This window comes from Taudactylus pleione, unplaced genomic scaffold (assembly GCF_031769625.1).
Source record: "Taudactylus pleione unplaced genomic scaffold, aTauple2 ptg000129l, whole genome shotgun sequence".
Lineage (NCBI taxonomy): Eukaryota > Metazoa > Chordata > Amphibia > Anura > Myobatrachidae > Taudactylus > Taudactylus pleione.
This window is the reverse complement of record NW_028284531.1, coordinates 13,923,598-13,946,903: the sequence shown is the minus strand read 5'-3', so window position 1 is coordinate 13,946,903 and position 23,306 is coordinate 13,923,598. Positions and strand designations below refer to the sequence as shown.

The 23,306-nt window shown below is 48.0% G+C and overlaps 1 protein-coding gene across 4 annotated transcripts in view; it reads left to right on the top strand.

The window, feature by feature from the left end:
- Positions 1–23,306, top strand: part of IL16 (interleukin 16) — a 154,399-nt gene that overhangs the window by 50,691 nt on the left and 80,402 nt on the right. For 2 of the 4 annotated variants that reach the window (XM_088472854.1, XM_088472853.1), the window contains 2 exons: positions 8,238–8,621; positions 21,705–21,810. In XM_088472854.1, coding sequence (XP_088328980.1) covers positions 8,280–8,621; positions 21,705–21,810 — 448 coding nt within the window. In that variant the 5' untranslated portion in view covers positions 8,238–8,279. The remainder of the gene's footprint in view (positions 1–8,237; positions 8,622–21,704; positions 21,811–23,306) is intronic. The other 2 variants (XM_088472855.1, XM_088472856.1) reach the window with 1 other exon arrangement.

Below are 23,306 nucleotides of genomic sequence, written 5' to 3'. Positions count from 1 at the left end.
TCCTCTCAGAGACAAGGAGCAGGGATGTCGTCCGAGCTGAGAAGAGACTGAGGGTCTGATTTAGAGATGGACGCAAAGGTGATTACGCGCACAGATCGAGCGATTGTTTTCCATCACACATGCATATAAGCCCCACTGCACGTGCGCAGCGATTGCATTACTACAGACGCACAGAGGAATCCATCACAGAGTGAGTGACAGGCTGTCAGTGTTAGGGAGTGGTGACGGGGTTGTCTGAAACACGCAGGCTTGTTTGTCCATTTGAACGCCGTTTCATGGGCGTGTATAAATTAGCCACTGTGATTGCCTACACAGCTCTGCCTGTCAGAAGAGCTCCCAAGGCTGCGGCAGGTCAGACATGCCGCAAAGGTTAGATGGCTGCTCGATGTGCGTCTATGTTACCGATATTTATGCAGGTAAGTGACGTCATGTGCATGTGAGTGGACGTCATTATGCTCAGGTGCGCTTTGGAATATTTTCTCAGCTGCGTTCCATGCTGAATTGCAGCTGCGATCACATTAGCGTCCATCTTTGAATCAGGCCCTGAGTCTTCATAGATAGTAAATTAGTAAGTGTACTGCTGTGCTGTTGCTGTGGTACAGGGGTGGCCAACCAGTCAGAGCCAAATAGCTAATATATATCTGTAGTCAAGCTACAGAGCCAATAGCTGTCACAAGGCCACTCCGCATTTTTGTGCGCATGCCTTTGGTATGACATTTGCAGGAGCTGACTTCACCCGCGCACGCAGGGGGGGTTTCCGAGTCCCTGGAAACCCCCCCTGTTCGACCCGGCGAGCAGCGCTGCTTAAAACATTTTTTTTTTTTTTTTTGCAGGAAGACTGTGACACTGCCTGGGCTGGCTGTAGGGGGGAGCTGCAGCGCGCAAGCCCCTCCCAGCCAGTTCCCAGGCAGGCACCGTGACTCCACTCAGTGCCGCTGTGGACTGTCTGCCGCGCCTCCGTACCTGCAGAGTTCGGCGCCGGGCGGCGGCCGTAAATTGTAAGTGGCCCGTCCGCCGAATTGTTGATCCTGCGGCCAGTATGTGTCGGGGGAGCGCCGGGGATCTTGCAGGCAGGCCGGCGGCAGGGGCTGGGAGTCCGAGTATTAATCGAACTCCCAGCCCCCGCCGCCCGCCCGCTCCCCCCCCCCTGGCACTGCCATATAATTCCACTGCCAGACTGTCTGCTATACTGCTGCTGTGGGGGGTGGGGGGCGGGCTGGGAGTCTCAGTATTTTTTTTTTGTGTGACTGCAGCCGCTGCCAGGTGCCATCTATTGCTGGGGGGGTAGGGTAGGCACCGCCATATTCCACCGCCGGTCTGCTATACTGCTACTGTGGGGGGGTGGGGGGCGGGCTGGGTGTCCCAGTTTTTTTTTTTTGTGACTGCAGCCAGGTGCCATCTATTGCTGGGGGGGGGGGTATGCACTGCCATATTCCACTGCCAGTCTGCTATACTGCTGCTGTGGGGGGGTGGGGGGCGGGCTGGGAGTCCCAGTTTTTTTTTATTTTTTGTGACTGCAGCCAGGTGCCATATTATTCTACTGCTGGGGGGGGGGGGGCGGGCGATTATTTGGAACCCCCCCTTTCAAAATCCTGCGTTTGCCACTGGACTTTGTGTTACACCCCCGTTTTTAGTCACACTGGGGGCGAGCCCGGCACATTTAAAAAACTGTATTTGTGCCCCTTATGCAATGCCCCCTGTAGTTTTGCCCCTTATGCAGTGCCCACTGTATTTGTGCCCCTTATGCAGTGTTCCTCGTAGTTCTAGCCCATATGCAGTGACCCCTAAAGTAGTGCCCCCAGCCCAGTACTTACCTGACCACACTGGCTCCCGCTCCTGCTGCTGCTGCCTCTGACTGGATCTAACTAGATCCAGCAGGCGCGCAGGGCAGGCTCCTCACAAGACGTCAACTGCGCACTGGATCACTGGGAATGCTGGCCTCTGAAGCGAGGCCCTGATTCAGAGCAGGATGCTCTGACAGAGCGCTCGCTCTGAATCAGGGCCGTCCCTCCTCCTTTTTGGAGCGGCCTCCTGGCCGCTCGCATAGTTGTGGGTGACCACCCACACCTATAACGAGCAGCCAATATGATATCGGGCTTGTGATGACACCCTTGCGGTATGGTCTCGCTGACGCAAGCCCTGGAGTGCTTTTGGCTCTATCAGAGCCAAAAGCACTCCCACTGACATCACTAGTGACATCACTAGTGATGTCAGTGGGGCCGGCCCCAGACGGTAGGCGTTCCCATGGGAACGCCTCCGTCTGGGCAGCCACGCCCCCGGCATGCCCACCAAAGGCGGCGTGCTGTTAATCACCATCGACAGCACGCCCCCTTTGGTGCGAGACCCATAACGACGGCTCGGTCGTCGTTATTCGGGTCTCGCGCATGCGCACAACGGAGCCGCCTCCATCATGCGCATGCGCACCTGGGCAACATCGACCCGCTTGCGAGCGCTCAGCGCTCGCGAGCGGGTCTGAATTAGGCCCACAGTTCCAGTGGGGGGAGCCGCATCGCAAAACCTAAAGAACCGCATGTGGATCGAGAGCCGCAGGTTGGCCACCCCTGTTGTAGTATATATATTAACAATGGGAGTGATTCAGATTTGGGAATAGGGGGCGTGATTCTTACGAATCGCAACTGTGATCGCAATAGCATTGTGATCGCTATGCCACCGCAGCACAACATAAGGAAGACCACTTTACCTTACACGCATACATAATCCTTAGCAAGATTGCGAAACCATCGGTAACATCGAATACCATCGCAGCCTCACGCACACTTGCACAAGCTCAGATCTTACTCAGGAATTGCTAACTTCATCGTACGCTTTGAGTACACAAACTGCGTAATGCATCACAGTGGATAAATTATGCACCCCCATGCAACGGCATTCAAACACACTGGCACACCTGAGTTTCTGCAACCCCCCCCCCCCCACCACCACCACCGCCACCGTCACCTCCCACAAACGGCACTTCCTTTCAATCACTCTGCGATGGGTCTGCATAGTCACTGCGATCACAGTTCTGATCGCACTGCTCGGTTTGCACATGCGCACGCAACAGCTGGCCGACTGCGTGCGTATTAGCAGTTACGATCCTTGCTAAATCAGGCCCAGAGTAAGAAAGAGCAAGTAACTGTGCATCTTGGTAAAACCAGGTAGGGCAGATGTAAAATGTGCAGAGAGAGTTAGATTTGGGAGGAATGTGTCCAAACTGACATCTAATTGCAGTGTAAAAATAAAGCTGTCCAGCATTTGTGGGCTACATGCAAAAGTAGCCAGTAGTTACCATGCATGCAAAAATTTTTTTATGTACTTGCACCCCTTGCATTGTGACATGGTTTGTCCAGATACACAGATACTTTCTTTATCTTACTTGTTTAATAACAATAATAATAATAAAACATTTTTTTGCGTAACTTTTACAAATAATTGTAACTGGCACTAGCAGTTTTACAGGGTGTGTGTGTGTGTGTGTGTGTGTGTGTGTGTGTGGGCAATAGGCAGGTTTGCCTAGGGTGCCAAGAAACCTTGCACCGGCCCTTATTATTATTATGGAATGGGTATGAAATACCGCCGGCCGCATGGAGATTGGGATGCCGGGCGCCGGTCTCCCGGTGTCGGGGAAATGCGGACGTCTACATCTAGACGCCCGGCATTTCACCCTTGCCGGGATATTACAGTCGGGAAGCCGGCTGCCGGTATTTAGGCAGTTGGCTTCCTGATTGCTTCCCATTATTATTACTGTATTATCCTTATATGGTGCTACAAGGGGTCTGCAGCACCTTACAATGTACATAAACAGGGACAGTATGAACAGAACAAGGTAAAAATGGCTTACAGTACAGAACATTGCAGAACATGGACAATGGGCCTGATTCAGACCCACTCGCGAGCGGCTGTCCGCTCGCAAGTGGGTCGATGTTCTGGACTGAGCATGCGCACGACGGAGGGAGCTCCGTCGTGCGCATGCGCCAGACTTGACGAGCGAAGGAAAGTCCTTCGCTCGTTGTGTCCGATCAAAGGGGGCGTGCTGTCAATGTTGATTGACAGCACGCCCCCTTTGGTAGGCGTGCCGGGGGCGTGCCTCCCTGACGGGGGCGTTCCCACGGGAACGCCTCCCGTCAGAAGCCGGCCCACTGACATCACTAGTGATGTCAGTGGGAGTGATTTTGGCTCTGATAGAGCCAAAATCACTCCGGAGCTTGCGGTTGAAAACCACAACCGCAGGCTCCGGCTCGCAATTTCGATGGTCGCGATGGTCTCGACCATCGCGGCCATCAAAATGCACGCTCGTATAGCCTGTGGGTGGTGACCCACAGCTATACGAGCGTCCAGAAGGACGCTCCATTTTCATGGAGGCCGGCCCTCATTCAGAGCGTGCGCTCTGCTCAGAGCGTACGGCTCTGAATGAGGGCCAATGTTTTTAGACATTGCTGCATCAGCATTCATAATACCCAAACAAGCAGCAGGGTAAGTGAGGAAAAGCACATAAGGGAAGAGGACCATGCTCATGAGAGTTTGTAATCTAAAGGGGAATGGGAGACAGACTGGGGTGACACAGAGGGGAGAGACAGTGAGCAAGGATCATGGAGCTGTGGGTTAGGATGAGAGCTGGACGGCTTTGATATGAGAGGAGACAGCCAGGTCGCCACAGCAGGAGGGGGAGGGGGGGGGCATGGCATGATTTTTTTAGAACTGGGGTCGTGACTGCATGATTGTGTCATCGCGGCCCCACCCCAGCTAATCATTGCTGAGATTACCAGTATTGTGCTGCCGGGGGCGGGGTTGCCTTCATCGGGTCCTCTTGGACTGGCCACTGATACAAGGGGGGAGCGGACCCTGTGGGGGGGCTTAACCGGCGGGGGGGTGCAAATTATGTTCTGAAAGGGAAGGGCGCACAAGAAGGATGTGGAGATTTGTTGGTCCATTACTTGAGAAATACACAGTTATCATGGAAGCTTCAATTCACTTCTGCATCTAGGATACAGCTAAGGTTGTCACTGTGCTTACCTATAACTGCTACAGTGTGTGAGCTATTGTCCATATAAAAACATAAACTGATTGTGTCTCAGTGTTTTATGTTAGGTTGCTACTGTCACAACTATGGCCCTCATTCAGAGCCGTACGCTCTGAGCAGAGCGCACGCTCTGAATGAGGGCCGGGCTCCATTTTCATGGAGCGTCCTCCTGGACGCTCGTATAGCTGTGGGTCACCACCCACAGGCTATACGAGCGTGCTTTTTGATGGCCGCGATGGTCGAGACCATCGCGACCATCGAAATTGCGAGCCGGAGCCTGCGGTTGAGGTTTTCAACCGCAAGCTCCGGAGTGATTTTGGCTCTATCAGAGCCAAAATCACTCCCACTGACATCACTAGTGATGTCAGTGGGCCGGCTTCTGACGGGAGGCGTTCCCGTGGGAACGCCCCCGTCAGGGAGGCACGCCCCCCGGCACGCCCACCAAAGGGGGCGTGCTGTCAATCAACATTGACAGCACGCCCCCTTTTATCGGACACAACGAGCGAAGGACTTTCCTTCGCTCGTCGCGTCTGGCGCATGCGCACGACGGAGCTCCCTCCGTCGTGCGCATGCTCAGTGCATAACATCGACCCACTTGCGAGCGGACAGCCGCTCGCGAGTGGGTCTGAATCAGGCCCATAGGTCACTCAAATAAAGTGCAGTTCAGCCTAGGTGTGACTGGATCATGTCGTGCAGGACAGTATACTATATAGTTTACTAACCTGTAAAGCTGAAACATATTATAAACACAGTGATATATTTCTATGTTCTCATTCTGTTTTACTATTTAACACTGATTCATGAAGGTAAGAGCAATCCCAAAATGTAGATAATTGAAAAGTCAACACGTCTAACCACAATATAAATATATATATATATATAATTATATATATATATATATATATATACAGTAATTTTTGTATAAGCAATTAACCATGAACTGTGTACAGACTAGACCAGTGGTTCTCAAACTCGGTCCTCAGGACCCCACACAGTTCACGTTTTGCAGGTCTCCCAGAAGGTGCACAGGTGTATTCATTACTCACTGTCACATTTTAAAAGATCCACAGGTGGAACTAATTATTTCACTTGCGATTCTGTGAGGAGACCTACAAAACATGCACTGTGTGGGGTCCTGAGGACCGAGTTTGAGAACCTGTGGACTAGACTAAGGAGTAATAAACTCTGTATAATTAATTTTAACAAGACAAGTCAACATGAATTAGGGACACAGGGCCTGATTCAGAGCCGCTCGTAAGCGGCCGCTTGTTCGCTCTGAGCGATGTTCGCATAACTGTGCATGCATATGGTTCGCAATGCGCATGCGCAAACCAGTCATTGCGGTCGGAAATCGTGCACTCGTAAAACAGCGAGGGCCTGCTAATTTGATTGACAGAATGTACCATTTGTGGGTGGTAACAGGGGAAGGTGCTTTGGAGATCCAAAAGCAGGCGTGCCTAACAGTCAAAACGGCGTTTAATAGGAGTGCATAATTAGTAAAGGAGCATCATCGACCATGTCATTTGGTTGTCCTGTAGCCTGAACTGCTCGCAGTGATAGCGGGAAGTAAATCCTACCACAAGCACTGCGAGCAGTTCAGATGCCTTTCGATGATCCCGATTAATCTAATAACGAAGATGACGTGTGATGCGAACGGCAAAGGGGTGTCTTTACAAAATAGCGAGCGCATTTTTCGGACGTTCGCTCAGACATAGAGGCGTCAAAACACCGCAAAGAGCGAGCGCTCAATTTAAATATCCGGCCCCTTTTTAAGAAAGAGCATCCACAAATATCGTCCGGGTCTGAATCAGGCCCACATTCAGACAAAATGCCTTCCTTGTCCAAGTTATTTAAAAGCAAGAAATAAAAGCTGATGTATACCAAGAAATAATTAAGTTTGTAAATGTGTATACTGCAGGATTTCTGGGATATTGCAAAGTCTGTTGTGAGCGACTGAAATTTCTTAAGTGTCAACTCTAAACCTCCAAAATGTCTAAAAGGTCACAGAAGTGCAAATGTGTACAAGACTCTGGGGGGCATGTGTAATAGCCTCAGGGGTGGTAGGCAGTCACAGGATTTTGTTGATTTGGCCACTATACTTTATTTTTCAAAACGCAAAACCAGGTTGGTTTTATCTTTTGAAAAAGTACTGCTATAAATAAAGTGGCTAAATTGCGGAAATCTCGCAGCTACCTGCAACTCGCAGGCAATTAAATATACCCCCAAGAGGGCAATTGAATTAGACAGTTGGCTAGTTTTTTTCTTGCACTCCACTGTACTGTGCAGGAAAACTAGTGATGTTCCTCCTACTGTATAATTATATGCACAGCCAAATATAGTGAGATGTTTGGTGGCACATCACTCTCTCACAGACCACATACATCTGACCCCTACCTGTAGCATGTTCATTGCAGGCAAACAGCCTATACAGATGTGTCCTTATACATCTGCTGCATTTGTGCTAAAAAGCCCCTCTCGACAAGCCAGGTCCCCCGAGACTCTGCTAGTGCTGGGCATTTCCTTTGCATCTTTTCTGCCAAAAATGCATCAGAGTCGCAATGTGCTGTGAGTCAGCAGACTGTGCTGATTAATTTGATATGCGACACTTGTATATCTGTGTGCGACTGAGTCTCTGAATCTGTATACGAAGTGCTACAATGTAGCTGCTGCAGCTTTTTTCATTCCAAGTTCCATTGTCATTCACATACAGACTCAGATGCACATAGATACACAAGTGTCGCATATCAAATTAATCAGCACAGTCTACTAGTCCATCCTGGCAAAAAAGTCGCCTGATGCTAGCAGAGTAGCACGGGACCTGGCAGCTCACTCACACCAGGCAAGTCTTGCTACATGGCATAATGAGGCTCGATGTATGAGGACACATCTATGTGTGATTGATTCTGCCTGTTCACCATATGGATATAAAATAAGTCAATACAAAATTTGTGAGAAGCAAAAAAGACCCCATTCACATTTTGCAATAGGACTCAGAGCTCTTTAGCTACGTCATTGAGTCACAGACTTGTAGCAATTTCTCTTGCAGCAGAGGCATTAGGAAAATACAAATAGAACTAAAATATAGTTTATAGGTACATACATAAGTAGAAGAAATAATTCTGTTATGTCGTATGAGTAAATGGTGCTATTATGAATTGAAATCATGAGTTCTTGGCTTGGAAATGTTACACTATAATAATTTCCATTGTACTTCCAGCAATAATGTTACACTGTTGGTAAAATAGAAAAATCTCCTGAGATGCCCAATAAATATGGTCACGAGAGAGCCAGCATCTTTATGTCCTCCCTAAGGATGGACAGACAGAACAGTAGCGGGAAAAAGATGAAGAAAGCCAAAAACTTTCGTTCTATATCCAAGTCTCTTATACTTTGCAATGCCAAGAACAGCGATGATGGGTCCAGTCTGGAGGAAAAATACTCGGAGATATCAGAGATTTCACGTACCAGCATACACGAATGTGAGCTGCCCCCGGCTGATAAACTGCACATAACAAGCGCAATACCAGATCCGGTGACCAGGAAAATGATCTTGTCAAAAGCTGACTCTAGTGACAAAGCTCCAAGCAAGCCATCTCTTAAGGTGAGTGAGTGTTTGTGTCCCGAGAGGCTTATACAAAGGTAGTTCAATAAGTAAGGTAACAAGACCTCTCACGTGTGAATTGTTCTCTATTTCATTCTAATTTCCCATCAGGCCAGAGCAGGTAGGTCACTGCCTTCCTTCACTGCCATTAGACTGCACCTCATATCAGTCATACTGTCCCAACATCAGTTGTAAGATGGCGAGGCTATCTAAAACATGGTCAAACATTGAGGTGTGTAGTGTGAGCAGATATCTGGGTCTAAGGGGCATAACAGCAGCTAAAATTCATCACCAACTTGTCGAGGTGTATGGTGATAATGTCATGTCAAGGTAACATGTTTGGGTTTGGTGCACTGCCTTTGATAACGGCAGAACAGACATTCAAAATGAGCAGTGATCCGGCCAGCCAAACAAGTGAGCTGTTACTGCACTACCATTGGGAAGCACTGGACCATCCTCCCTACAGCCCTGACCTGGCACTGAGTGATTTCTAACTCTTTGGACCATTGAAGAAGCACCTGGGTGGAAGGCGATTCGCAACCAATGGTGAAGTTCAGCAAGATGTCATATTCTGGCTTCAGGCGCTTGACACTGATTTCTTCCATGCCTGGATAGATGCCTTGGTGTACTCTTGGAACAAATGCTTAGACAAGTATGGGGAATATGTGGAATAATAATCTTTACTAAAGACAAACTGCTAATTATACGTATATGTACTAGTTGAATAAATTTAAGCAATGAGAGGTCTTGTTACCTTATTTATTGAACCCCACTCGTATATACAATACATGGTTTGTTGGTGATTAACAACGGTCATTGTTGTATGACTAATGCATTTGAAGATCAGTTCTCCAAAAAAGCACATCCATTCACAGTGCTGCAACATTATTATTTTTTATATCTGTTTGGAAATATTTGTCCATCTAATTGATTAGCAAGGCCAAGCAATCACACAGCAGAGACCCTACCCTGAGCACTGGTCATTATTTGGACATCGATTTGGCCCATGTCAAGCTTTAAAACCCCAGTGATTACAGCATTGACTCAAATGGATGCTATGCAGGTTTCTTCTTGTTTTTAGTGTGGTTTCTTTAAAACTCCTTCTAACCCACTTTTCAGTACACAAATAAATTTTCCCTAATACTATGGGCCATATTCAATATGGGGCGAAAAGTGTGTTATGAGCGATAACGTCATTTTCGCCTATTACCAATATCCCCATATTCAATTGGGATGTAGTTTGGAAGCCGATGGTCTAAATCCTGACTGCCAGCTTCCAGACGTTCTAATCCCGGCGTGGTACTAATGACAGGCGTCTAAATCTAGATGCCTGTCATTAACCAGACGCTGGAAGAACAACGCCCGGCATCCCGATCGAAGTGATGCCGGGCGCGGACAGCCGCGGGGGGGGGGAGGGTTAGGTTTAGGGCTCCCGGGGGGGACATAGGGTCAGGCACCCCCCGGGAGGTTAGGGTTAGGCTATGGGAAGGGGGGGTTAGGTTTAGGCAGTTTAGGCAGTTAGAGGGGGGATTAGGGTTAGGCACTTGGGGGGGAGGTTAGGGTTAGGCACCCCTAAGGGAGGGTTAGGGGGGGAATTAGATTAGCGATACTTACCTTAGGGACGATCGGGATTGTCAGCACTGTGCAGCCCTACTCCTCAGTCTTCACCACAGCCTGTCCTGCTGCTGTGGCATCAGTAAGCCACTAGATCACTGTGGGTGGGCAGGGACGGTGTGCAGCAACATAACCTATGATGTCACGCCGCCGTGCCGCTGTCAGCAGGGTCACGACCGGGCCGTTTCTGGGACACCTGGAAGTGCACATTGCTGCCCAGACAATGAGTAAATCTAATGAATGCAGCGCGCTATTGGTTGTGGGTCCCGCTAATGCCCATTATGGGGTGGCACTCTTGAGCTTCTGCTTCACTGAACCGGGTTACGAGCTGGCCCTGGCTGCATATAGCCCCTCTTGGTACACCAGATCCTGGGCGACTCGATGACACCGAGCATCTTACTCACTGAAAATGTGTGTCCTATACGCAAAAATAAAACAACTGAGAGCGACAAAATAACTTTATCACTGATCAATTTGCTTTCCAACATTTGTATATCTGTGTGCGAATGAGTCTGAATCTGTATAAGAAAGGGATCCTAAGGGCCCTGATGCCAGCATATCTTTTTCTCATGCCAAGTTCTGTGTGCTTCATGCTTATGTGAACGGCCAAATATTGTCTATAAAGCGCTGCGTAACATGTGTGCGCTATATAAATAACTGGTAATAATCTGCAAATTTCTACGTTTTTTAAACTAATTCCTGTGCATTTAAAGTTGCAGCCCAGCATCTCTAGTACATTATGAGGGGTATTTTGCTGTGTCTGCAATGTGAATAAGAGGCAAAATTTAAAGTATAGTATTTAGGTGCAGACTAGGAACTAAAATTTCTAGAAGTGGCCTCATGTGGGCATCACCAAATCAACTGTAGGCGGAACCAACACCAAAGTAGTTTGGATAAGTACATCACTACATATAAGTGGAAGCTGTTGATTTCTATATGCCTGGCAGTCTAGTGGCCCCAACACTCACAGGCCTTTAAGCACTGTGACAATACCCAAACCTTCACATTGCAAATAACACCCCCCTCCCCAGTGGCGTCCCTACATCTCTTTGCACCTGGTGCGGGCAGCGGAGGGGAGCTTGTACTGTGCGCGGCGGCGCAGCGTGCCGGATTATAAGGGGCATGGCCTCATGGGGTGGGCGTGCCTCACAGATGCAGCATGGCCTAGCGGTCCAAACCCCCATTTTTTGTCACACCAGGGGTGTCAGAAGTGCAGGCTGCCCCCCGAGACCAGCCTGTGTGAAGTACCTCACTGTGCTAGGAGCCGAGTGCTGCACTTTGGTGTCACCGCTCGGCTGGTGAAACCTGGGTGTGGCCCGCACCCCCCCGCACCCTCCTTGTGACGCCAGTGCCCCCTACAAGTCTGAACATAGACCCCAAAATCTCAAGCAGAGCGCTCCCCCCAATTCAAACTATATCCATAATCAATAATTGTATTATTATTATTATTATTATTATTATATTATTATTAATAATAATAATAATAATAATAAAAAACACACACATTGTCCTCCATGGGAAAAAAACACATACATTGTTCCCCACAGGAAATATATAAAACATATTGGCCCCTACAGGCAAAATATAAAATACATTGGCTCCCATAGTGAAAAAAAATTTCTGCCTAATTGCACTTTTTTTTTTTTAGTAAAATAATTCTGAGTGATCAGTAAAACCTGGTTTTTCAATCCGTTTTATAGGATGCTCCCCTGACACGTGTGCTATAGCCTTGTTTATGTATAGATACATAGAGACAGCCATTCTCAGCCAACCAGTGGCCTGTTACCATGGTAAAATCACATAATTTGGCCTTTTTTTGTTCCTAGAGTGTTATTAACCCCAATAACATTCATTTACAGTCAATTTAGACCACCTCACAGCACACAATATTGTTTTCACCATTATTGGCCAAAGGCTGCAGTGAGCTGGCTGGTTACTAAGCAACAGACACCGCAGTTTAAAGCACATCTATGAAACATTGCCACTCACTGCTGCTCACTACTGAGTCACTTGTGTGTTATGGACACACAAAGGGCTAAGGCCCAAGGAGTCACAGTGCGTGTATACACAGGGGCTACTGCCCTAGAAGTTACTGTGCTTGTATACACAGAGGGCTACTGCCCAAGGAGTCACGGTGCTTGTATACACAGTGGGCTAAGGCCCAAGGAGTTATGGTGCTTGTATACACAGAGGGCTATGGCCCAAGGAGTCACGGTGCTTTTATACACAATGGGGTACAGCACCAAAAAATTATTTTTTATTTTTAAACTTTTAACTTTCTTGAAAGTTGTGTTTACTTTTTAAACTTTTTTTTTGTACACACAGCCACTTGTGAGTCTTGACACTTCAATCAGCAGAGTATAGCGCAGCATACATCAGTGTGCAGTGTGCCACCTATACACAGTCACTTTGCCGGCACAGCCACTTGTAAGCCTGGACACAGTCACTTTAATCAGCAGAGTATAGCGCAGCATACATTAGCGTCCAGTGTACCCCCTATACAGTCACTTTACCAGCACAGCTACTTGTGAGTCTCTGGACACAGCCACTTAATCAGCAGAGTATAATGCAGAATACATCAGCATGCAGTGTGCCCCCTTACACAGTCACTTTGCCAGCACAGCCACCTGTGAGTCTCTGTACACAGTCAGTGAGTATCACTTTCAGAAGAGCAGTGAGCAACGTGCGGAACGTGGGAGTGAAATGGCGCCGAGTCCCGGTCTTGGCGTCTTATGTAGAGGCGAACTCTCGCAAGAATCCGACGTCAGGAGGATGACGTTTGGCCTCGCAGTGGGATCCAAGTCAGGCGGGAACACGCAAGCCGCGGCTCGGGTGGACTCAGATCCCTGCTGTTCGGAGCGGTACGGATTCCACAGAATCCGTACCGCTCATCCCTAAGCAGAACTCTGGATGGACTGGTGTTGAATAGGAATCACAGGCAGGTACAGTCTCAGAAACATCAATGACCAGCACCGGTTTCAGCTTTGGATCTCTTTAAAATTGATAAAAACAGTTAAAATCATGTAATTTGGACCTGTGTATATGCAATCCAAAACCGAGATTTGTTATTTAAATTCCGAATTCCAAACTTACTGCAGACCCGAGTCGGGACTTGGTCCTACTCTAAACCCTAAAAGTGATCCGAGCAGTGTCCCTATTTGACTCAGAACCCCAAAGTTCGCGTGTGTTTGTTTTCCAGGAAAACCAAACCGCACATTATATATATATATATATATATATATATATTAGGGGTGTGCACCGGCCACTTTTCGTGTTTTGTGTTTTGGTTTTGGATCTGGATCTTTCTTCGTGTGTTGGATCTGGATTGGTTTTGCCAAAACCACCCTTCCGTGTTTTGGGTTCTGGGTTTTGTGTTTTGGATCTGTATTTTTTTTTAAAAAAGCATAAAAACAGCTAAAATCACAGAATTTGTAGGTTTTTCTGCTCCTATGCTATTATTAACCTCAATAACCTTAATTTCCACTCATTTCCAGTCTATTCTGAACACCTCACACCTCACAATAGTGTTTTTATGTCCAAAACGTTGCACCGAGGTAGCTGGATGACTATGCTAAGCGACACGAGTGGGCGGCACAAACACGTGACCCATCTAGGCGTGAAACTGCAGTGGCAGACAGGATGGCAGTTTGAAAAACTAGGCCCCAAACTGTACATAATGCAAAGAAAAAAAAGAGGTGCAAGATGGAATTGTCCTTGGGCCCTCCCACCCACCCTTATGTTGTATAAACAGGACATGCACACTTTAACAAACCAATCATTTCAGCGCCAGGGTCTGCCACACAACTGTGGCTGAAATGATTGGTTCGTTTGGGCCCCCACAAAACAAGCTGGCAATTAATGTGTCCCTGCACAAACTGGCTCTATGGAGGCAAGATGTCATCCTCATCCTCCTCATCCACCGATTCCTCACCCTCTTCAGTGTGTACATCCTCATCCTCACAAAGTATTAACTCGTCCCCACTTGAATCCACCACCACAGGTCCCTCTGTACCTTCTGGAGGCTGGTCTCCCTGGAAGAGCTGATAATTCATTTTGATGAACATCATCTTCTCCACATTCTGTGGAAGCAACCTCCTACACCTTTCGCTGACAAGGTTCCCGGCTGCACTAAACACTCTTTCGGAGTACACACTGGAGGGGGGGCAACTCAGGTAAAATAGAGCCAGTTTGTACAGGGGCCTCCAAATTGCCTCTTTTTCCTGCCAGTACAGGTATGGACTGTCTGCCATGCCTACTTGGATGCTGTCACCGATGTAATCCTCCACCATTCTGTCAATGGTGACAGTATCATATGCAGTGACAGTAGACATGTCAGAAATTGTTGCCAGGTCCTTCAGTCCGGACCAGATGTCCAAACTTGGTCCTGCCTGCCCTGCATCACCGCCAGCGGGTTGCTTAGGATACCTAAGTTTTTTCCTGGCAGCCCCAGTTGCAGGAGAAAATGAAGAAGGAGCCGTTGACGTGTCACGTTCCGCTTCAGCTGACAGTGTGTTCACCAGCAGGTCTTTGCACCTCTGCAGGCTTGTGTCGGCCGGAAAGAGAGACACCACATAGGCTTTAAACCTAGGATCGAGCACGGTGGCCAAAACGTAGTGGTCTGATTTCAACAGATTGACCACCCTGGAATCCTGGCAAAGCGAATGAAGGGCTTCATCCACAAGTCCCACATGCCGAGCGGAATCGCTCCGTCTTAGCTCCTCCTTCACTTTCTCCAGCTGCTTCTGCAAAAGCCTGATGAGGGGAATGACCTGACTCAAGCTGGCAGTGTCTGAACTGACTTCACGTGTGGCAAGTTCGAAGGGCTGGAGAACCTTGCACAACACGGAAATCATTCTCCACTGCGCTTGAGTCAGGTGCATACCCCCTCCTTTGCCTATGTCATAGGTGGATGTATAGGCTTGTATGGCCTTTTGCTGCTCCTCCATCCTCTGAAGCATATAGAGGGTTGAGTTCCACCGCGTCACAACCTCTTGCTTCAGGTGATGGCGGGGCAGGTTCAAGAGTGTTTGCTGGCGCTCCAGTCTTCGGCACGCAGTCGCTGAATGGCGAAAGTGGCCAGAAATTTTTCGGGCCACCCAAAGCGTCTCCTGCACGCCCCTGTCGCTTTTCAGAAAATTCTGCACCACCAAGTTTATTGTGTGAGCAAAACATGGGACGTGCTGGAATTTGCCCAGATGTAATGCCCGCACAATATTGGTGGCGTTGTCAGATATCACAAATCCCCAGGAGAGTCTAAGTGGGGTAAGCCACTGGGCGATGATTTCCCTCAGTTTCTCTAAGAGGTTGTCGGCGGTGTGCCTCTTACTGAAACCGGTGATACACAGCGTAGCCTGCCTTGTAACGAGCTGGCATTTCTGAGATGCTGCTACTGGTGACGCTGCTGCTGTTGCTGCGTAAGGTGATACATCTACCCAGTGGGCTGTCACAGTCATATAGTCCTTAGTCTGCCCTGTTCCACTTGTCCACATGTCCGTGGTTAAGTGGACATTGTGTACAACGGCATTTTTCAGGACACTGAGGACACTTTTTCTGACGTTTCTGTACAGTCTCGGTATCGCCTGCCTAGTGAAGTGGAATCTAGACGGGATTTGGAACCGGGGACACACTACCTCCATCAATTGTCTAAATCCCACTGCACTAATGGCGGATACCGGACGCACGTCTAACACCAACATAGCAGTCAAGGCCTCAGTTATACGTTTTGCTTCAGGATGACTGCTGTCGTACTTCATCCTCCTCGCTAAGGACTGTTGGAGGGTCAATTGTTTAGTAAAAGTAGTGGTGTTCCTACTTCCTCTCTGGGATGATGAACGACTCCCAGCAGCAGCAACAGCAGCAGCGGCAGCAGTAGGCGTAGCAATGCAGGATCCTCCAGAGGAATCCCGGATAGGAGAGTCAGTCATGCCAGTGACATGGCCTGCAGGACTACTTCCAATCCTGACTAAGGAGGAAATTGACGAGGAGGGAGTTGACGGTGTGGTTTGCAGGCGCTTGGATACAACAGGACAACGGGATTTAGGTGTCCCTGGACTGCTTACGGTCTTAGCCAAAGTTTCTGAACTTGACAGTAACTTTTTATGAACGCGCTGCAGGTGCCGTATAAGGGAGGATGTTCCTAGGTGGTTGACGTCCCTACCCCTACTTATTTCACCTTTACATATGGTACATATGGCAAGACAGTTGTTGTCCGGATTTGGATAGAAATATTGCCAGACCAAAGAGGTGGAATGTTTGGTCTTCTGCCCAGGCATGACCGTGATGGGCTTTTTCATCCCACGGACAACAACTGTCTCCCCCGGAGCCTGATTTAAACAAACCACATCACCATCAGAATCCTCCTCGCCAACTTCCTCCTCAGCGCCAGCTACACCAGTATCCTCATCCTGTTGTACTTCAACAGTGACATCTTCAATTTGCATATCAGCAAGTGGACTGTGGGTGCTCCTTTCAGCACTTGCAGGGGGCGTGCAAATGGTGGAAAGAGCCACCTCTTCCCGTCCAGTGCTGGGAAGGTCAGGCATCGCAACCACCACCACACTTGGACTCTCCTTGGGGATTTGTGATATCTTCTTAGAAAGCACAGTTCTTCGCTGTGCTTTTGCCAGCTTAACTCTTTTGATTTTTTTAGTGGGAGGAGGGCTTCCATCGTCATGTGAAGCTGAACCACTAGTCATGAACATACTAGGGATCGACCTTAGCCGTTCCTTGCCACTCCGTGTCGTAAATGGCATATTGGCAAGTTTACGTTTCTCTTCAGCTGATTTAAATGTCTTTTTCAAGGTCATTTTCCTGAACTTTGCCATTTGGGATTGTATGTGCCCTCTACTATGACATTGGGCATCGGCCTTGGCAGACGACGTTGATGGCATGTTATCGTCTATGTCATGACTAGTGGCAGCAGCTTCAGCACTAGGAGGAAGTGGTTCTTGATCTTTCTCTATTTTATTTTTATCGGAGAAAGTTTGGTCCTCCATTTATGTTATATCGATTTGATATATACGTGCGGCTAAACACAGAAAATAATTTTTTTGGGGGTTTGGACTGGAGTGTACTTTGTGGGTTACAGCACCCTTTAACGGTCAAGCCAGCCGGCCCTTTACTTATGACACAGGCGCACGCTTGGCACTACTTTGTTGATGCACGTGCGGCTACTGCGCACACAATTCACAAACACAGAAAATAATTTTTTTTTTGGTTTGGACTGGAGTGTACTTTCGGGGGTTACAGCACCCTTAACGGTCAAGCCAGCCGGCCCTTTACTTATGACACAGGCGCACGCTTGGCACTACTTTGTTGATGCACGTGCGGCTACTGCGCACACAATTCACAAACACAGAAAATAATTTTTTTTTTGGTTTGGACTGGAGTGTACTTTCGGGGGTTACAGCACCCTTAACGGTCAAGCCAGCCGGCCCTTTACTTATGACACAGGCGCACGCTTGGCACTACTTTGTTGATGCACGTGCGGCTACTGCGCACACAATTCACAAACACAGAAAATAATTTTTTTTTGGTTTGGACTGGAGTGTACTTTCGGGGGTTACAGCACCCTTTAACGGTCAAGCCAGCCGGCCCTTTACTTATGACACAGGTGCACGCTTGGCACTACTTTGTTGATGCACGTGCGGCTACTGCGCACACAATTCACAAACACAGAAAATAATTTTTTTTTTGGTTTGGACTGGAGTGTACTTTGGGGGTTACAGCACCCTTTAACGGTCAAGCCAGCCGGCCCTTTACTTATGACACAGGCGCACGCTTGGCACTACTTTGTTGATGCACGTGCGGCTACTGCGCACACAATTCACAAACACAGAAAATAATTTTTTTTTTGGTTTGGACTGGAGTGTACTTTCGGGGGTTACAGCACCCTTAACGGTCAAGCCAGCCGGCCCTTTACTTATGACACAGGTGCACGCTTGGCACTACTTTGTTGATGCACGTGCGGCTACTGCGCACACAATTCACAAACACAGAAAATAATTTTTTTTTGGTTTGGACTGGAGTGTACTTTCGGGGGTTACAGCACCCTTTAACGGTCAAGCCAGCCGGCCCTTTACTTATGACACAGGCGCACGCTTGGCACTACTTTGTTGATGCACGTGCGGCTACTGCGCACACAATTCACAAACACAGAAAATAATTTTTTTTTTGGTTTGGACTGGAGTGTACTTTCGGGGGTTACAGCACCCTTAACGGTCAAGCCAGCCGGCCCTTTACTTATGACACAGGCGCACGCTTGGCACTACTTTGTTGATGCACGTGCGGCTACTGCGCACACAATTCACAAACACAGAAAATAATTTTTTTTTTGGTTTGGACTGGAGTGTACTTTCGGGGGTTACAGCACCCTTTAACGGTCAAGCCAGCCGGCCCTTTACTTATGACACAGGCGCACGCTTGGCACTACTTTGTTGATGCACGTGCGGCTACTGCGCACACAATTCACAAACACAGAAAATAATTTTTTTTTTGGTTTGGACTGGAGTGTACTTTCGGGGGTTACAGCACCCTTAACGGTCAAGCCAGCCGGCCCTTTACTTATGACACAGGCGCACGCTTGGCACTACTTTGTTGATGCACGTGCGGCTACTGCGCACACAATTCACAAACACAGAAAATAATTTTTTTTTTGGTTTGGACTGGAGTGTACTTTCGGGGGTTACAGCACCCTTAACGGTCAAGCCAGCCGGCCCTTTACTTATGACACAGGCGCACGCTTGGCACTACTTTGTTGATGCACGTGCGGCTACTGCGCACACAATTCACAAACACAGAAAATAATTTTTTTTTGGTTTGGACTGGAGTGTACTTTCGGGGGTTACAGCACCCTTAACGGTCAAGCCAGCCGGCCCTTTACTTATGACACAGGCGCACGCTTGGCACTACTTTGTTGATGCACGTGCGGCTACTGCGCACACAATTCACAAACACAGAAAATAATTTTTTTTTTGGTTTGGACTGGAGTGTACTTTCGGGGGTTACAGCACACTTAACGGTCAAGCCAGCCGGCCCTTTACTTATGACACAGGTGCACGCTTGGCACTACTTTGTTGATGCACGTGCGGCTACTGCGCACACAATTCACAAACACAGAAAATAATTTTTTTTTTGGTTTGGACTGGAGTGTACTTTCGGGGGTTACAGCACCCTTAACGGTCAAGCCAGTCGGCCCTTTACTTATGACACAGGCGCACGCTTGGCACTACTTTGTTGATGCACGTGCGGCTACTGCGCACACAATTCACAAACACAGAAAATAATTTTTTTTTTGGTTTGGACTGGAGTGTACTTTCGGGGGTTACAGCACCCTTAACGGTCAAGCCAGCCGGCCCTTTACTTATGACACAGGCGCACGCTTGGCACTACTTTGTTGATGCACGTGCGGCTACTGCGCACACAATTCACAAACACAGAAAATAATTTTTTTTTTGGTTTGGACTGGAGTGTACTTTCAGGGGTTACAGCACCCTTAACGGTCAAGCCAGCCGGCCCTTTACTTATGACACAGGTGCACGCTTGGCACTACTTTGTTGATGCACGTGCGGCTACTGCGCACACAATTCACAAACACAGAAAATAATTTTTTTTTTGGTTTGGACTGGAGTGTACTTTCGGGGGTTACAGCACCCTTAACGGTCAAGCCAGCCGGCCCTTTACTTATGACACAGGCGCACGCTTGGCACTACTTTGTTGATGCACGTGCGGCTACTGCGCACACAATTCACAAACACAGAAAATAATTTTTTTTTTGGTTTGGACTGGAGTGTACTTTCGGGGGTTACAGCACCCTTAACGGTCAAGCCAGCCGGCCCTTTACTTATGACACAGGCGCACGCTTGGCACTACTTTGTTGATGCACGTGCGGCTACTGCGCACACAATTCACAAACACAGAAAATAATTTTTTTTTTGGTTTGGACTGGAGTGTACTTTCGGGGGTTACAGCACCCTTAACGGTCAAGCCAGTCGGCCCTTTACTTATGACACAGGCGCACGCTTGGCACTACTTTGTTGATGCACGTGCGGCTACTGCGCACACAATTCACAAACACAGAAAATAATTTTTTTTTTGGTTTGGACTGGAGTGTACTTTCGGGGGTTACAGCACCCTTAACGGTCAAGCCAGCCGGCCCTTTACTTATGACACAGGCGCACGCTTGGCACTACTTTGTTGATGCACGTGCGGCTACTGCGCACACAATTCACAAACACAGAAAATAATTTTTTTTTTGGTTTGGACTGGAGTGTACTTTCGGGGGTTACAGCACCCTTTAACGGTCAAGCCAGCCGGCCCTTTACTTATGACACAGGCGCACGCTTGGCACTACTTTGTTGATGCACGTGCGGCTACTGCGCACACAATTCACAAACACAGAAAATATATTATTTTTTTAGCACTTGGGGGGAGCACCCCTGATGGACAGAGCACCCCCTGGACAACACTACAGCACTCCTTTAGGACTGGGACACTGCACAGGACTTTGGAGTGGACACAGCCCCTATGGAGAACTGACTGCACAACACAGTCCAGCCAGCCCCTATGGACTTTGAAGTAGTGGACACAGCCCCTATTAACAACAGCAGCACAGCACAACACAGCCAGCCCCTATGGACTTTGAAGTAGTGGACAACAGCAGCACTACACTACACTACACTACACTACACTACACTACACTACACAGCCCTAACTCCCACCCTCCCTCTTCACTGTCCACAGCCGAGTGAGAAAATGGCGCCGACGCGGGTACCTTATATAGGATCCAAAACCCGCGAGACTCGGAAGGCGGGATGATGACGTTTTGCCTCGATTTCAGATCCGAGTCAGGCGGGAAAAGTCGAGCCTGACTCGGATCGGACTCGGATCGGGGGGGCTCGGGGGGGTTCGGATTTCAGAAATCCGAACCCGCTCACCCCTAATATATATATATATATATATATATATATATAAAAACTATCACCTTTATTTTATATTATATGACTGTTGTCCTTAACTATGCTGAATTCTTCTGCTTCTGCTGCAATTATTATTATTTAGTAAGATTTTTGCCACACTTGTGCAAAATAATTTTTTTTTTTTTACGTACAACTCTGTATGCATGTTTGTTATAGATTCTTTTCTTTTGCTATGGTGAAATCATAAAACATTTTTGAGCTGAATCTATCCACTGCAAATGTTTTCTATAAGTAAAAGATAGACTGCCAGAACTTTACCACATTTGGCATGTGGCTCCTTTCATAATATCCACTTGGATTTGCAAGACCATTGTCTACAAAATTGATGTAGACAGATTAACCGCAGCAAACATATCAGCAATCTCTTAACCCTTTCCTGGTGTTAATTCAATGTCATTGCACTGCTCATTATTATCAATTAACAACCGTGAGTTAAACTGGATAATACCAACATTTTTTAAAATATATATATATTTTTTTCAATCTTTTTCAGGAAACGGCTCTGAATGCTTTTGTAGATAGTCACACTAAACTGGAAAATCACTGCCTGCTACAAATGAAGGTTCCGTGTGTTAGGAGGACACGTTGTAATTCCACAAGTATGTTCTTCAGTTTTGTTTTGCATTTTTTGTGAGTCATTATAATAATTGTGATTGGTTGGTTTAAGCAGGGGTGGATTTTAGCAGTGAGGATTAGGAGGATGAGCTGTGAGAGCTAAAGACGCTATCGCACATGTGATACAAAGTGGAAAAGTAAGAATGAAATGTAAACAAGTACACAGCTCTTCATATACAAAGTTACGGCATCCAGTAATTTCTCTCAGAATGCGTGAAGCAAAGTAGGAGGACGCCTCGCTAGAGTCGCTACCAGGGCCCCCTGCCTGCGCTGATAAATATAAAATATATCTTTTTTCCATAGCAACCAATCACAGTTTAGCTATAATTTATCTAGTACATTCTATGAAATGATAGGTAAAACTTGATTGGTTGCTATGGGCACCATCTCCACTTATCCTCAGTAGAAGGTTTGATAGATCGCCACCAGATAGAGCAGAGCAGGTGCATTGGAGCAAGCACAGAGGTGCTTAATGCTGCATGTACCTAAGTCCTGGCCCTTTCTTTCTTTGGGTGCTCAGTCGGAGACTTTACCTATTGGTCACAAGCAGCAACGGCTCCTACCTCATCACATAGAGGGGCTGCCCCTGCTGCACTCCAGACGGAGCCTGAGGAGACAGTCTCTGCGTAATTGATCTGGCAGGCTCCGGGACCAGCGCATGCTCACAAACACCGGTGGGAGCGGCGGTAGTGTATGTGCACAAACACCAGCTTTTAGGGACTATCAGCTGCAGCCCCTAGAAGCTGGGTAGGGCTGACGGTAAGGCAGAGAAGTGGGTGCCTATTGGAAGCGCTATTTCTGTTAATCGCAGCCCAGAGTGGCAGTCCCAGGGGGAGGAAACACCTCCACCTTGGACTGCCTGTCTTGTGTATGATTGGCAGGTAGTGCTCCCAATGGGAAGCCACTGACAGTGAAGCCAGTGCATGGACTCATTGGCTCACTGGAGTTGGCAGATTTTACTAGGGGTGGGGGGGTGGGGGGCAATGCTGACCCTAGGTAAAATCCGCCCCTGGTCACAAGTGAGTCTGTGTCCTTTCAAGTCCTATTTCTCCTCCCAATTTAAAGAAGCTGCATACATTACAAATTGATATACCCAGAAGTTCTAACCAATTAACATGTTAGGTTAATTACTGTGCTTCTGGTGATCATCTAATTGTTACTGAAAACAAAAATTTTCAGTAACAATTCGGCATCCCGATCGAATTGATGCCGAACGCCGCTGCGGACAGCCGCCAAGGGGGGGGGGTTAGGTTCAGGGTTCCCGGGGGGGACTTAGGGTTAGGCACCTCCCCGGGAGGTTAGGGTTAGACTAGGGGAAGGGAGGGTTAGGGTTAGGCACCCTCCCGGGAGACTTAGGTTTAGGCAACAACTTTTGTGAAGGAGCCTGGGTACACACATATAGATACATTCTGCAGACCCAATAAACGCTCTGACCCGACAGAGCGATTATTGGATCGGCGTGCACCCGATACACAATGAG